Source organism: Chrysemys picta, chromosome 13 (assembly GCF_011386835.1).
Source record: "Chrysemys picta bellii isolate R12L10 chromosome 13, ASM1138683v2, whole genome shotgun sequence".
Classification (NCBI taxonomy): Eukaryota; Metazoa; Chordata; order Testudines; family Emydidae; genus Chrysemys; species Chrysemys picta.
In genome coordinates this window covers 52,016,206-52,031,593 of record NC_088803.1, presented here as the reverse complement: position 1 = coordinate 52,031,593, position 15,388 = coordinate 52,016,206, and the positions used below count along the sequence as shown (strand labels likewise).

Here is a 15,388-nt window from a genome sequence, read left to right as displayed (position 1 = left end):
AAACCCAATTCTTTCAGCCTTCCTTCATAGGTCACGTTCTCAAGACCTTTAATCATTCTTGTTGCTCTTCTCTGGACCCTTTCCAATTTCTCCACATCTTTTTTAAAATGCGGTGCCCAGAACTGGACACAATACTCCAGCTGAGGCCTAACCAGAGCAGAGTAGAGCGGAAGAATGACTTCTCGTGTGTTGCTCACAACACACCTGTTAATACATCCCAGAATCATGTTTGCTTTTTTTGCAACAGCATCACACTGTTGACTCATATTTAGCTTGTGGTCCACTATAACCCCTAGATCCCTTTCTGCCGTACTCCTTCCTAGACAGTCTCTTCCCATTCTATATGTGTGAAACTGATTTTTCCTTCCTAAGTGGAGCACTTTGCATTTGTCTTTGTTAAACTTCATCCTGTTTAACTCAGCCCATTTCTCCAATTTGTCCAGATCATTTTGAATGATGACCCTGTCCTCCAAAGCAGTTGCAATCCCTCCCAGTTTCGTATCATCCGCAAACTTAATAAGCGTACTTTCTATGCCAATATCTAAGTCGTTGATGAAGATATTGAACAGCGCCGGTCCCAAAACAGACCCCTGCGGTACCCCACTCGTTATGCCTTTCCAGCAGGATTGGGAACCATTAATAACAACTCTCTGAGTACGGTTATCCAGCCAGTTATGCACCCACCTTATAGTAGCCCCATCTAAATTGTATTTGCCTAGTTTATCGATAAGAATATCATGCGAGACCGTATCAAATGCCTTACTAAAGTCTAGGTATACCACATCCACAGCTTCACCCTTATCCACAAGGCTCGTTATCCTATCAAAGAAAGCTATCAGATTGGTTTGACATGATTTGTTCTTCACAAATCCATGCTGGCTGTTCCCTATCACCTTACCACCTTCCAAGTGTTTGCAGATGATTTCCTTAATTACTTGCTCCATTATCTTCCATTATCAATATCACTAGTTAAAAAATACCAGTGGGTGAGTAGATGGATTTGGCCAAGAGCTCTCTGGTACCCAAATAGCCCTAGAACCTCTTCAGAGCAGTGATCATTTATTCTGCAGCTACATCAAAACCCAGGAGAGGGGCCCAGATATTAAACTGATAAGAACAGATAGTAGAGAATGGTTTCATCCCTCAGCTCATAGAGAGCCGAGAAGCGATTTCTACCACTAGGCGAGGGCTTAGAGCTAGACACTGGGGAAGAACTAACCTTTGGCCTCAGTCTCAGCAGAAATTTAGCACAGTGCTCCTGGTGGATATAAGTTATGAGGTAACCATAATAAACTGCATAAACTGCCAGATGAGTCCATTGCAAAACCAAAGTGCATTGTACAGTTACTTTGCTATGCAACAGCGAGAGCCTGTGCTTGCCAGCGGATGGAGCACAGGGCTGGGAGCCAGGAATTTCTCAATTCTAATCTTGGCGCTGCCCATCACAGGGTCGGTGCTATGCCCCAGCTTTTGAACAGTGTCTTGGAGGAACCCCTTCAGCGAGCCAGCCCCCCAAGAACTCACCCTTCCTTCATGGTAGGCCTCATGGCCTCAACACCTCTGAGAAGGAGCCTCTGGACTCAAGCACTCCTACTTCACACCATGAGCTCTGCCCTGCGAGTCCACACTGAGACTTGTGCCCTCTCCGGGGACCAGTGCCCCTGGGCAAGGATCTTCAGTGACACCAAGCAGCATTTTCAGAACAGAGTAGCATTAGACAACCGGAACATGGCACTGGAAGTGCTCAGGTTAGCATGGAAAAATGAAGGTTAAAAGCTAGGCCCGTCTGGCCAAGCCAGAGCAATCAATCAGCCAAGCTGTAATGGATTCCATTTCAGGTTCTGTCTCTCCCAGATTCCTTGGGCAAATCCAGCTACTGCCAGAAGCCCACTCGTTGTCCCCAGCTGGTCACTTCCCAGTCCTTTGTCTCCAGGCAAGGTCACACTGAGTTCACAACTCCACCCACCCAAGTTTCCCACTGTTGAGTGTTGATTGTTCGGTCACTGGAGATTGCATTTTCTCCCTCTGAACCCCTTGGTGATCTGGGTTGGTTTCAATCAGTTCCTTAAAGACCTATTCATTGAGACCCAGCCAGCAAGATGACACCCACACCTTATGTCCTGAGCTGTTCCAGGAGCCGTGTTAACCCTTTTGCACCCACTGCGTAGCCATGCAAAGTACAGAGGGAAACTGAGGCAAGCAGGGTTCATAAAAACATACAGAAAATTCCCGCTTTGTCACACCTAGGGCAAGCAATTATGGGCCAGCATTCCTAGGCACTGATCAGTGAGGCTCCCATTGACTTCAGTGAGAGCTGCTGGTACTCGGCACCTCTGAAAAGCAGGCCATTAACTGGAGTGCCTTGGGATCCTCCTCTGAAAAACAGAGCGGCCTGCCTCACTGGGCGCTATCAGGCTTGGCTGAGGTTTGACAGCATTCTGAAGCTGTACCGTACGAGAGCAGTGCTAAGTATCACGTTCACATAGGGAGTCACTGTCCACCAAGAGGAGGAAGGAGCAGGGATCAAGGTATAATACATTGTGTGCAAGAAGAGGAGGTGTAGTGGGTGGCAGGTGAAGGTCATGGATACAGAAGGTTTAAACCGAGTGCTGTGCGTGAAAAGTGCAGGGTGGGTGGCAGCAGAGAAAAATGCGGGGAGGGGGGAAGTGTGTGCAGTGGGTGAAAGGTGAGGGAGGTGGGTCTAGAGGCTACAGAGTGGTGGCTCTGCAGTGGTTGGCATATGAAGGAGATGCTCATAAAGGGGGAAATGAGCTGCTCAGTTCTCTCTCTGCACTGGACCCTCCCAAACCCGTCTAGTTTTTCTTCTTCTACTCTGGGAAAGTGTGTGGAGGGGGTTGTTTTGGGTAGGTGACTTGGATGCTTCGTGTTGGGCAGCCAAAAACATCTCACCCGTATTTCTTCCCCTGCCTAGTCACTATTCAATAGCACGCTCCCACTGCAACGAGGCAAAGTTTAAAACAGTGAAAATATTTCAGTGTTTTCCACTGGGGGGGGCGGGGGGGGGGAACAATTTTGCTGCCCTCTTGTGGAGAAATGATATAGAAAATTATCTTTCATCCTTAAGTTCTGACCTAGCAATGGTTCGAGGGGGAGTAGAGCTCCCTCTCCTAAGGACTCACTAAAAGCCTGTTTTCCCGTAAATCAAACCCCATGGACATTAAGAGTCCAGCACTCACCTTCTAGCCCATGAGTGCACTTGAGATCGACCGGGACTTTCCTGTCTGTTCCAACCGGTGACATTCCCAGGAGTCGATGCAGAGCAGTCTTAGCAGAAGGCCTTTGCAGCTTGTCCCTTACGGCTGCCTAGCAGGTCCTTTGATTCCCCCGTTGGGGTAGTTCTCCGTCCACTTCTCTATATTCTTCCAGTCTTCACACATAGAACTTAAATGTTAAGGGCCACATTGGGATCCCCTTACTCACACCCCTTCCGCCACCAATCAGCCAGCTCCAGGAATCAGGTACTACACAGTATCTGGGATCTGGCCCTAAGGCAGGAAGTTGTGTAAACCCCTTCAAGAAAATTAATTGAAAATGGGCTCAGGGCCAAGTATCTGAACCGGTTCGTTTTGTGCAGCAAAATGTATTTATTAGGTCCTAAGCATAGTTCTCAGTGCCCCAAACCCCACCGCGGAAGCAGGTAGGAATGAAATCTATAACAGTAGGTACCTGGGCACGTGCAAGCCCAGGATGGGGTATGGGCCATGGGCCAGCCGTATTCTCCCTGCCGGCTGAGACAGTGAAATCATAGGATCCAAAACCAGGCAGGCAGGAGCGCAAAGAAACAAACTGCAAATAAAAAATCAGGGCTGGTCTTAGCCCTTAAGAGAGCTTCTATGCTGCTGTCTCCAGGTGTCCTCCCCAGCACCGGGCACAGACCCATCCCCTTCCCCCGAGCAGTCCTCTGCCACCGACCCAGCTCAGACCTCCCCATCCTGCCCAGCGCCGCAGAACCAACCCAGCTGCCCCTCACTCATTCCCCCCCCCGTTCCCCACTCATCCAGACACTCACCTGTGCCTCTCCCACCTCCCCAGCCCCTCCTCTGCCTCTCCCAGCCCCCTACCCCCAGCTCTGTCTGTGCCTCCCCAGCCCCTCACACCCTGAAATCCCTGTGCCTCTCCCCGGCCCCCACCCCCACAGCCCCCCTTCTCTGCTTCTCCTAGGCCCCCCACAGACCTCCCCAGCCCTGGCTGTGCCTCTCCCACCTCCCCAGCCCCCTACCCCCAGCTCTACCTGTGCCTCTCCCCGCTCCCCACCCCCTGACCTTCCTGTGCCTCTCCCCGGCCCCCACAGCTCCCCTTCTCTGCTTCTCCCAGCCCCACACAGACCTCCCCAGCCCCTCCTCTGCCTCTCCCAGCCCCCTACCCCCAGCCTTACCTGTGCCTCTCCCAGGCTCCCACCCCCACAGCCCTGCCCAGCCCAGCCCAGCCCAGCCCCCCTTCTCTGCCTCTCCCAGCCCTGCCTGTGCTTCCCCCATCCCCCACCCCCTGACCTCCCGTGCCTCTCCCCGGCCCCCACCCCCACAGCCCCCCTTCTCTGCTTCTCCCAGCCCCCCACAGACCTCCCCAGCCCTGGCTGTGCCTCTCCCAGCCCCCTTCCCCCAGCCTTACCTGTGCCTCTCCCCGCTCCCCACCCCCTGACCTCCCAGTGCTTCTCCCCAGCCCCCCACACCCTGAACTCCCTGTGCCTCTCCCCGGCCCCCACAGCTCCCCTTCTCTGCTTCTCCCAGCCCCACACAGACCTCCCCAGCCCCTCCTCTGCCTCTCCCAGCCCCCTACCCCCAGCCTTACCTGTGCCTCTCCCAGGCTCCCACCCGCACAGCCCTGCCCAGCCCAGCCCCCCTTCTCTGCCTCTCCCAGCCCTGCCTGTGCTTCCCCCAGCCCCCCATCCCCTGACCTCCCGTGCCTCTCCCCGCCCCTCGCCCATTTAACCCCCCCCCCACTGTCCAGGCCCCCCTCACTCGAACCCCCCCAGCCCTGCCCTGCCCGCGGGGGGCAGACGGGGCGGGCCCCAGAACCCGCGGGGGGGGGGGGGGGCTGCACGAACAATGGGTTCCCATGGCAGCTGCCCGGGGCTGGCCGGAGCCAGGGCAGCCCGGCCCAGGAGAGGGGGCGGCGGGGAACTGCCCCGGGACACGCCGCCCGGCTCGGCCACAGGTCAGGAGACCCCCCGCCCCCGCGGGCAACCAGCCAGAGGGGACCCGGGGGCAGAAAGGGGGCGGGGGAGGGGCATGGAGGGGGGACCCCTGAGAGGATGGTGCAGGAAAAGGGGGGAGGCTGCAGGAAGGGGGGATCCCAGGGGAGGGGCAGGAAGGGGGGACCCCTGAAGGGAGGAAGGGTGCAGGAAGGGGGGAATTCCCAGGGGAGGGGCAGGAAGGGGGGACCCCTGAAGGGAGGAAGGGTGCAGGAAGGGGGGAATTCCCAGGGGAGGGGCAGGAAGGGGGGACCCCTGAAGGGAGGAAGGGTGCAGGAAGGGGGGGAATTCTAGACTAGACAAAGCACTCAAAATCATAATGTTAGAAAGACATGTTCTTGCATTGGCAGGGAGCCTGATTGAGTCTAACAGTTCTTATCCCATCTCTAATTTCTAAGATAATTTATAATTAATGTTAAAGAAGTATAAGGAAACAGCAGTCACCATCATGGTATGCTCCATGTTGACTGCTTTTCCTTTGGTTCTTAAATGATGTTATTGTTGCTTTCCTGCACAGCAACTATGAGTTTTGGAACCATGGATGTGTATTTGAATGAGATAGAAAATCTGCAGAGTATTTTGTACAACGAAGAGGAGGACCAGGAGAATGAAACCTGGAAGATGTACACGGAGAGGAAGAACATTGTGCTCGAGTTCCTGCACTCTGACTTGAGTCTCCACCTGCTGAAACGCCACCATAAGCGAATTGAGCTTCTGAAAAAGTGCTCTTATTACATTGAAATTCTGCCCAAACATTTGGCACTGGGAGACCAGAACCACCTCATGCTGCCCACCACTATGTTCCAGCTGATTGACCTCTGGAGATTCCAGAGGATGAAGAAGGTTGGAACAGTCCAAACCAAAATCCAGCTGTTGCTCTTAACTGACCTGTTAGAACAATTGGAACAGGGGCGGGAGGAGCTGGTCCACTTCCTGGAGACCTATGACATGGTAACATTCCTCGCCAGGTGGGACTTGGTCAAGCAAAAGCTGTCAAATCTGTCTGAGCTGATGGATAATTTCCTTGCCATGCTAGTGCCTGGACGGCTGTATGTCAAGCATCGTCTGGTGTCGGATGTTGGGGCTACCAAAATCCCACACATTAGGCTTGTTCTGAGTACCAAGATGCCAGTGATGTTTGATCGAAAGGAATCAGTGGCATATGAGGACTGGGTGAGCCTCAAGTGGTTTATCACAAGTCAACAGTCACAGCCTGAACAGTATGAACTCAGGTTTAAGCTCCTGGAGCCCCGAACCCAGCAAGAGAGGATCCAGTGTGGAATAATGCCGGTCACGTCCAACATGTGTGAAATCCGGAACCTGCTGTCTGACAGATCATACAGATTCACAGTTAAAAGGGCAGAGGTTTACACACTCGTCTATGAACAGTGGCGTGATACCATCACATTGAAGACAAAACCTTACCCTGAGGAAGACATGGAGAGCACCACGTGCGAACCCTGACGGATGAAGCAGCAGACAAGAATTTTCTAATTTTATCAATTCAAAGAAGTTGAATAAGTAAAATTTAAAATGTATTTTTAAAGGTTTTTGCATAAAAATTGAGCTTGTTCTGTCTTACATTGTAATTTTACAAAGTGCCTCATATACATCTTTATGGGCTGAAAACAACACAGTTTAACAGTCACCACCACCCCTTGTGCCTCCACCCACCCTTCGTGCCATCCGTTGCCAATGAAGGCCAGCTACCCCTTGTAGTGAGTAGGCTAAGCAGACTATAGCAGTGGGTAAAAGATGACCACATTGTGTCTGACACAAAACAATTTAGGGAAAGTTTATCCACTGTCCGGTGCCTTCCTACAAATCAACAGCTGACCCAGTGCCTTCTTCCCACACAATGTCCTCACTTTTCATTGCTCTTCCCCCTCCCCCCGACTCCTTGTGTCCTTTCCTCATTGCCCCTTGTCACAGCAACAGTGCTCTTTTTACACGCACATACTCACTTGAATCCCAATCCCCATGATCGCTCACCACTGCCCAGTCTCCATCCCCAGGTTCCTTCCACCAGCCTCTGCCATGTAGTTGCCCTCTCATTTCCCGTCCCATGGTAATGCTCTATAGTGCATGAAAAGATCCTTTTTTGACTTAAAAACAGGAGAGGGCAAAATCTCCAGGGATCAACCTCTGTAAAACAGTTTCTTCCGTTTGGGGTTAATGCTAACTTCCTCTTTTCCCATCTGTTTTCTGTCCAGATTCAGTTCGGTAGAATCCTTTTAATTAAATATAGCACAGATTCGACTCACGCATGGACACACACACACTTCATTCCCATAAATAAACATTTTTCATTTAATAAATTCAATCATCTTTACAATTATGGCTTAAATATGAAACAAGAATGTTGAGGTTCTTATTTAAAAACATTAGCCGCAGATAAAAATATTTGTATCCAAAAAATGTTGCTCCAAATCGGTTACAAGTCACATGGTACAGACACACACAAGATAAAAAACCTGCCCCATTTAAGGTTCCTTAATTTGCATTTCACAACCCGTAACATTTTATTTCCATTTAAAAACTGATTTATTGCAGTGGATCATATTCTACACAGGAACAGCGCCACGGGCCCACGTCTATTCTTACGGAGGATTTTTCTATTGGTTTTACTGCGAGCAGGAGCAGACCCACGGGCGAGTGCTAAAATCACAACCATCAGGCAGACTGAAGCCCGAGACACTGTTTACTCTACATGCAGATCACCTTTCGTGAACTCACATAGGGTCAAAGTCTAGGCAGTGGTGGGGAAAGCGATGCTACTCTCCAGTATGAATGGACATGTCCCACAAAGGCAATTTTCACACGTGCTTGTCTTCTGGCTGAGAACCCAAAGCCAGCCCCTCACCCCAATCCTGCAGAAAGAACAAGCTGTATGGAGTGGGGGTGGTGAGGGTGCTGTGCTTAGATTGTACTCCAACCTCTTAGCTGCAGCCCATACCCACCCCGCCAGGACTGCTGTCAGACGCACGGCATAGTGGGCTGTGCATGACTTTTCAGGGGTTTCAGGACTGGGATGGACAACTTTCCGCCCAAACTGCAGCCATTGTGCTGTTTTTTGGGCATGCACCTTTGGTCAGCACCAGCTGGAGTTCAACTCCTGATGTTTATGATGACAGGATATTTCCCACTCACAGCATCTCCCTAGGAAACCATTCTGATCTCCTATTTTACCATTCACAAGCCTTGTTTTTAATCAAACTCTAAGATGTGGCGCTTGTGATGTGGCCGACAAACTGCACACCATCGTTCCAGACACATGCCATTGGAATTATAGTGGGGGCTTTCCCCCCCCCTAATAAAAAAGGTTTGTCTTTATGTCAATAGTTTTATGTAAAAATCCTTCCATCATAAATAACTGATTCAAATCTCTCTATGCATCAGAAGCTGGACTACATTCAATGAGTCTTTTCCATATGAACTTCTCTGATTCTGTATATCCAGAAGCACAATATCCCTAACGCAGTATTCAGTTATCAGGAATAGTCTCTACAAAACGTTACACTCATTGCCCTTCCTACTAACCCCTGGCTACTGAGGCTACATGATCAATTATGCAACTACCTATTTACAACATCAATGCAACCCAGCAGTCTGAGCTGCGATCTCACTGTAGTTGGTAGGCCACAGGGCAGCATTTTCGAACACAAGTTATGAGACCGATCTCTTTCGGAGTAAGTTTCCGGAGAGGATGCTGATCTGTTGCCTTGTAAGTTAACAGTGACTGAACAAAGTACTTCACTCTAGACTTTACCTCACAAGGTGTAGTAGTTTGGTGGGGCGGGGGGGGGGGGGGGTATTTTGTTTTTGTTTTTTTAAATACAAACAAGTGGAAAATGGTACATGCCAAGGTAACACGGCTAAATAATGCTCAGCAGTATCAAACTAAGCCCCTACAGTGCATCTGATTCTCCTCCCATTTATATCTGTTGTACACTTGTGTAACCTGCATTCTTTCCACGGAGAAACTCTGGATGTATACTAGAGGGAGGAGAATAAGGCCCACTGGGCTTAAAGGGACCACGATGAGTGTGTTAGCAATACAGTGTTCTCTCTGCTGGGATATGTGCACCATACTGAAATGTTTAACTTAAGGATTCCCATACAGGCTTTCACCATTTGTTTCACGAGTCCACAAAGCGATCTCTGTCCAGAGTTTATTCTGAAGTCGTAAAAACAATTGGTTTGCAAAAACAAGGCCCATCTGGAATCCTTGAGATAAGAGGCTTCAATGTGGGACAACTGTCAGGCCTAAGAACTCACCCGTTCTCTGCCTGTGGCACATAATAGTTTAGTCTCTTGAGGGCTGAAAAACTTTGGTGGTTGGGCTTAGTGTGCAGTGGCCTGTGATACACAAGAGGTCAGTCTGGATGAGCTGGTGATCTCTTCTGGCCTCAGATTCTATGACCAGCCTTTATCCAGTGCCCCTTAGAAATAACGAGGAAGCCGTCTACATTCTTTCCTCAGACATGGGACTTGGACCCATATGCTGCAGTGCTAGCAGATGTGTGTGTTTTCACCAGAAACCAGGTCTATTACATGGAGGGCAAGCAAGCAGTTTCAAAACAAGAAGTCGAGGAATGAGAACCTTCTGCACAGGTTGGGTCCTTTCCATGGCTGCACATGACTCAAACCGAACAGGAAGGCCCACGGAAATGGAGTAGGACATTACATGCTGGGTGTTCAGGTTTTCTTATTGCACATTCCTTCACATCAGGAAAGGAGCCCTGCAAACACAGCATTCATTCATCCCGGCTATAACTCTTGTTGAAGTCACAAAGGTCAGTAGTTACACCAGGGACGGCACTTGGCCCACCTTGTTTTCATTTGATTTAAAAAAAAAAAAATGTTGTAATGGCAGCTTGGATCAGTCTTACACGGACATCTACAGGTGTCCATGTGTTTGGTCTCAGGGAGCGCTGAGGCAGGCACACGTATAGTCAGAACTGGAATAATGAGATAAAGGTGCTGTCCCCCAGAAATACCAGGCCTACGTAAGCCGCTCCAGCTTAACAAGGCTCAGCGCCGAGCACCGTTTCGCCACTACACAGGCATGATCAGAACTGAATTATTGGGAAAAATAATTCCTGTTCCTGTTAGTGTCCTGTTCTCTAGTGATTTACACCTCCCAGTTCACAGCAATTTGGCTATTTTAAAAATATATACACATACATATCACATGGCCAAAAGTATGGGCCTTTGATTGCAAAGCAAAGTTCACTGAGTTAAAAGTCAATAAGTTAGAAGCAGCTTTTAAAAAAAAGAGGAAACATTCTTTACACGAGGAAACATTTTCAAGTAAAACTAGGTGGGCAGCTTAAAAATATCTTTGCAATGTCAAAATCTGCTGGTAGAGCTTGTCCCCCACAGTCTTCATTCGCTTTATACTGGTCACCACAACCTTGGCTAAGTGAGATTTACCAATTCTTAAAGGCCAAGAATATTCTTTTTTTGGTTTTCTCCCAGTTTCTTCTTCCTTCATTTAAAATAAAACAGATTGTTTTTTCTGCTTTGAGAAATGAGATCGCCTTAGTTGGTTCCTGGCCTTGGTTTCAGAATTAGTGGTAGCACTCGGCAGCCTTGATCCTACAGCTCAGCTGTAGGTCCATCACACACCATCCTTCACCTCCTGATGAAGTGGAAATATCCACTTGGTCCCCAAAGAATAGCTGCTGTCACAAAAAGGCAGGATGGGAATTCCACTGAGGATCTCTTGGCTTCCACAAAATAGCACAATCTCCCCCTGCACCCTCAACTTCCAAAGCTTTTTGGTTTGCAGATGCTGAAAGTCTTGATCCAAGGTTGCCTTTTCATTAAAAAAAGCTTAAGGTAAGTGGTCAACATGCAAGGAAAGTGCAGCTTGCCAATCCCTGGTGCCTTTTGGTCACTGGTTAATGTCGGACGGGTAGAAAAGAGGCCTGAACACAGCATTGTTCCCCAATGTACCCATCAAACATTTCAGGCAGGGACTGGTATATCCAGTTGTGATCCATTCACATCAGTGAAGGGCTGACTTCTTTCTGACCCGAATGTCGTGAGCCAAAGTGCTGCAATCCATCCGTTTGTAATGCTCCAGCAGTCTTCTCCACAAAGGGTTGGATTCTAGGAGATAACGGTTTCCTGTTGGTAGAAGGGAAAAACAACAGTGAGCAGAAAAGGCTAATCTGTTTCCACAGAACACTTGGCGGACCTGTCTGTAACCTCTGGGCCTAGAGAAAAAAGCCAAACTGTGCTGGATAACCCGGGGGACATTTCTTTCAGCCCCAAAGTCCCCAGCCAGGGCCCAACCATTGCCATATCACTGTAAACATATCCTGTCCACGTGATCAACAGAGAAATACCAACAGGTCAAATTCTGCTGGACTACAGATCCAGCATGCAAAGAAAGAATATGATTAAAACAACAGAGAAATAAGGCAATACTCTGAATGTATGTTAACAACATGCGAGAGACGCATATGATCACTGCTCTCCACTCTGAAGGGTAGTTCCAATACATGGGTTGGTTCCCAGCCACTCGAACTTCAAAATCATTGACATTGTAAAGGATAGAAAAACGAAGACAGACCGTCTTCTTTTGCCTTTAAGTTCGGATCCCCACTTCCTTTTACAGCGTTTCTTCTCCCACCCTAGCTTCATGCACCTTCCCAGGAGACTCACCTATAATGCAGAGCCCCTCTTGAGCCCGAGTGATGGCTACATTGACCTGGTTTGGGTCAATAACAAATCCCAGGTACTTCTTCTGCCAGCTTTTGGTGGGTTTCCTATCAATATCCGATCGAGAGCAGGAGCGTACAGTGGTCAGGATCACGTACTTCCATTCACTCCCTAGAGAGAAGGAATTGCACCAGTTTTATTGATGGCGAAGTTAAAGGCATTCAGCCAGAAAGTGTCCAGTTACGCTTCCCTACTGGAATAACATCCATTCCTCTACAGCAAGAGTCTAGACTATCGCAGTTTACAGCTGTGTTCCTACAGCATTTGGAGCCATTACTGTATCCCATCGTCATTTTTACGAGAGCAGCTGCCTTACTGCAGACCCTGGCTCTATGAAGAATGCTCACTTTAGCAACCCCGACCTCCCCTCCAAGCGTCATTCACATTTAACTTCTTCACTTATGTTCAACAATTGCGCTCCATCCACGTGGCTGGTTTTCTGAGACACAAAGATTTGGAGGATTTCTTTATATAGGTATTTCAAGGGCTCCCCTCGCTGCTGATTGCGACCAAGAATCGCCCAGAAAGCCAGCTCCGTGGGGTCTCTCCCGGCGGCTGAAGCAAGCCGTGACCCATGAGATTTGGTGATTCTGTGTGACAAGGCGCTGTACCCCACAGGAGGGTGGAGAAGGGTAATGACCTTACTTCACACCAGCTGAAATAGAGAACTCTGCCGTTCCCTATGGACCTTACCTTGACTTTTCATGATGGTGCAAACGGTCATCCCGCGGATACCCTCCTGGGTGAGACGTTTATTGATCTCCGACACCTGGGCGTTGTACGGGCTCAGGATGGCAACACTCACTGGCTTGATGGTGCCATCCAGGGTCAGCTGCTTTGCTATCCTCACCTGAGGGGGGGGGACACAACGTGAGCTCTTGCTCGTTTGGGGTGGGGGAAAACAGCCTTTTCCTTCATTCCACACATCGGTGGAATCACTGTGGAGGGACAGAGAACAGGTCCCTCCGGCTTCAGACTGGTAAGAAAGGAGGAAGAGAAGACACGAGGTTCCCTCCAGCTTTATGCCATCCCGTTGATACCCCACTCAGTGATGCACTCTGGCTTCTTGTCCACATGGCCCCTTTCACCAACATTGTTCTGGTATGTGGTTGCACCGCTCATCTCAGCCTCTCCCCAATCTCTGTCCACAAGGCGCAGAGACCAAGGGGGTGGAGGAAGAGATTGGTGTCGAGCTAGTCTTGGGCAGCAAAGCCAGAGATTTGAACGTTAAAGCAAGGAAACTCAGCCTGGTTTTCCCAGCCCTACCCATGGGTCTCCGAGGGCTCAGCGAGGCATAGCACAACTCCTTGCTGACATCACTGTGTCAACCCAGACCCAAGACAATTAAAAAGAAAAAAAAAATAGATGCAGGACGATCACATCTTGGTTTTGTGCTGGTAGCCACATTAACTAAGGGTGAGCGAGGGCTTCACACTGACACACTGCAGAGAGCCCTTGCTAGCTGCGACATCAACAGGACCAAACATCTTTGAACTAGTGCTGGATATTTCAGCAAGCCCTGACCAACGCTGCCCCGTCCAAGGCAGACCAGAGCTGTGCTGGCTACAGCAGCGTTTAAAGGCAGCAGTTGTTAACACCACTAATGCTTTCCCCATGACCAGCGTGTGCACTGGCTCGTGCTCACCAAATAGTGCTGTACGCCGGGCTTTCCTGAACAACGTGGTCCAGCCCCACTGGCCAGACCAAGCCTGGGCCTGGGCCTCTCACTGGACGTGTGAAAATAAGTGAATGCCAGGGGCTGCCTGGGACAGTCCATGAGATTCCCCATGAGCTCCTGTCAGCTCCAGTACCTCCACCAGGGCCCCATGGACACCAACCGGTCACTGAGGGCAGGGAAGACTCATCTACTCTCAGTGCTCCCTCTGCTGCTGCCAGCCACCAGGGAAGAGAGCATGGCTAAGAGGTAGTGGTAGTCTGGCCGTATCAGGGACTTGATAGACAGAGGGAATAGGGGAGCAGCCTGAGGGATGGGGAGACAGGACCAGCCCTATCCTTCCCCCCAGCTGAGTCCTAACCCTCACTCTCCCATTACCACGCGAGTCCATCCTTCCCTAGCAAGATACGCTCCATGCACAGAAACCTGCTTCTGCAGCTCCCCGGGACGCCCTGTGGTATTTCACGAATGGCTGATTGATACCAAGACTGTCTCTAGCACACAGGAAGGTGGGGCCAGAGCTTGTCTGCGGTGCGGAAAACAGGGGTGGCTGGCAAGAAGCATGAGACTCCCTGGCAGACTGAATGTGGGTCCAAGACAAAAAGCAGCTCGTGAAGAGGGCACAGAGAGGGCCGGGCTGTTTCAATGGATGCATTGACCTTATTCATGTTTAGATCTTATGCGTCTCTTAGCAACTCCTTTCAATGACAAAATGGCAGCTGGGTTGCATAGACTGAACACGGTCAATGTTTGCCGCTGATGGGCTGAAGAGCATTTCAGGCTGGATAACTATTAAATGGGACCCACCCAGCAAGCAAACAATACCAGATGCCGAACAATATGTCCGTAAGTCCAAGTGCTGCCTTACTCCACCCTCACCGTCTGCCAGCAAAAAATGTCCTGCTGGCTACTCACCACCTGTTCCACTTCTTCCAGGTTAGCCCTGGAATTCTCGTTCCCCTCCTCGGTGGAGACCATCAGACTCTGCTCCTTCCCCTCTATGTGCCCGAAGATGATTGCACAGCCGCTTTTGTATCTGTGTTCAAGTGCGCTGGTAGGGCGTTTAAGCTCAGGGCAGGTCGTCAGCTTGCTCTTGTAAAATTCCTGGGATGGGAACCTGCAGATGTCCTTTTGCTGACAGATCAAAAGGAGAGAACCTTGGGTGAGTAACAAAAGTGACAGCTCCGGGTCCCACAGTACCTCTTTAAGCAGGCTGTCTACCACCAATTTCTCAAGCCATATCTCTTCATACAACCGGCCACATAGCCATTCTTAATAGCCTCCAAAATGCTGCCCCCTATGGAAAGGGCAAGCAATTCAGTGTCACCTGTATACAGATAGATATGGACAAGAGAGCAGGTGTGTAGCTACGCATTCTGCACGTGACAACTGGGTGCCCAGCCCCTTTCATTTTTTTTTCAATTTCAAATGGAGATATCCCATCTCCTAGAAGTGGAAGGGACCTTGAAAGGTCATGGAGTCCAGCCCCCTGCCTTCACTAGCAGGACCAAGTACTGATTTTGCCCCAGATCCCCAAGTGGCCCCCTCAAGGATTGAACTCACAACCCTGGGTTTAGCAGGCCAATGCTCAAACCACTGAGCTATCCCTCCCCCGCCCCTTGAGTTGTGTATTCCCATATCAATCAATTGCATGGGCAAAATCAGAGGCCAACCAACATTTTGCCCATCTGCTATTTAGAATATGCCCAATGCTTTACAGAAAAGCTCTTCTGACAGTTAACCCAGAAGGCAGCGCCCGCTCAAGCAGC

At 49.9% G+C, this 15,388-nt stretch overlaps 2 protein-coding genes and 1 long non-coding RNA gene across 6 annotated transcripts in view; 1 reads left to right on the top strand and 2 right to left on the bottom strand.

Annotated features, from left to right (window-relative positions):
- The window catches only part of LOC122173255 (uncharacterized), a 48,001-nt gene extending 44,123 nt beyond the window's left edge, over positions 1 to 3,878 (bottom strand). Inside the window, exon 1 of the long non-coding RNA XR_010592406.1 lies at positions 3,198 to 3,878. This is a non-coding gene — a long non-coding RNA (uncharacterized LOC122173255). The remainder of the gene's footprint in view (positions 1 to 3,197) is intronic.
- Positions 3,879 to 4,923: 1,045 nt separating this feature from the next.
- FNDC11 (fibronectin type III domain containing 11) lies at positions 4,924 to 7,089 on the top strand. Its single transcript, XM_005291843.4, has 2 exons — positions 4,924 to 5,175; positions 5,730 to 7,089. The coding sequence occupies exons 1-2, from the start codon at positions 5,067 to 5,069 to the stop codon at positions 6,674 to 6,676; spliced, it is 1,056 nt and encodes a 351-aa protein (XP_005291900.3). The 5' UTR covers positions 4,924 to 5,066; the 3' UTR covers positions 6,677 to 7,089.
- A 409-nt stretch (positions 7,090 to 7,498) lies between these two features.
- Positions 7,499 to 15,388, bottom strand: part of HELZ2 (helicase with zinc finger 2) — a 52,348-nt gene continuing 44,458 nt past the window's right edge. For 3 of the 4 annotated variants that reach the window (XM_065566255.1, XM_008170004.4, XM_065566256.1), the window contains exons 17-20: positions 14,535 to 14,753; positions 12,638 to 12,794; positions 11,888 to 12,055; positions 7,499 to 11,347 (exon numbers count right to left, since the gene is read on the bottom strand). In XM_065566255.1, coding sequence (XP_065422327.1) covers positions 11,226 to 11,347; positions 11,888 to 12,055; positions 12,638 to 12,794; positions 14,535 to 14,753 — 666 coding nt within the window. In that variant the 3' untranslated portion in view covers positions 7,499 to 11,225. Of the gene's footprint in view, positions 11,348 to 11,887; positions 12,056 to 12,637; positions 12,795 to 14,534; positions 14,917 to 15,388 lie in introns of all 4 variants that reach the window. The other variant, XR_010592401.1, reaches the window with a different exon arrangement.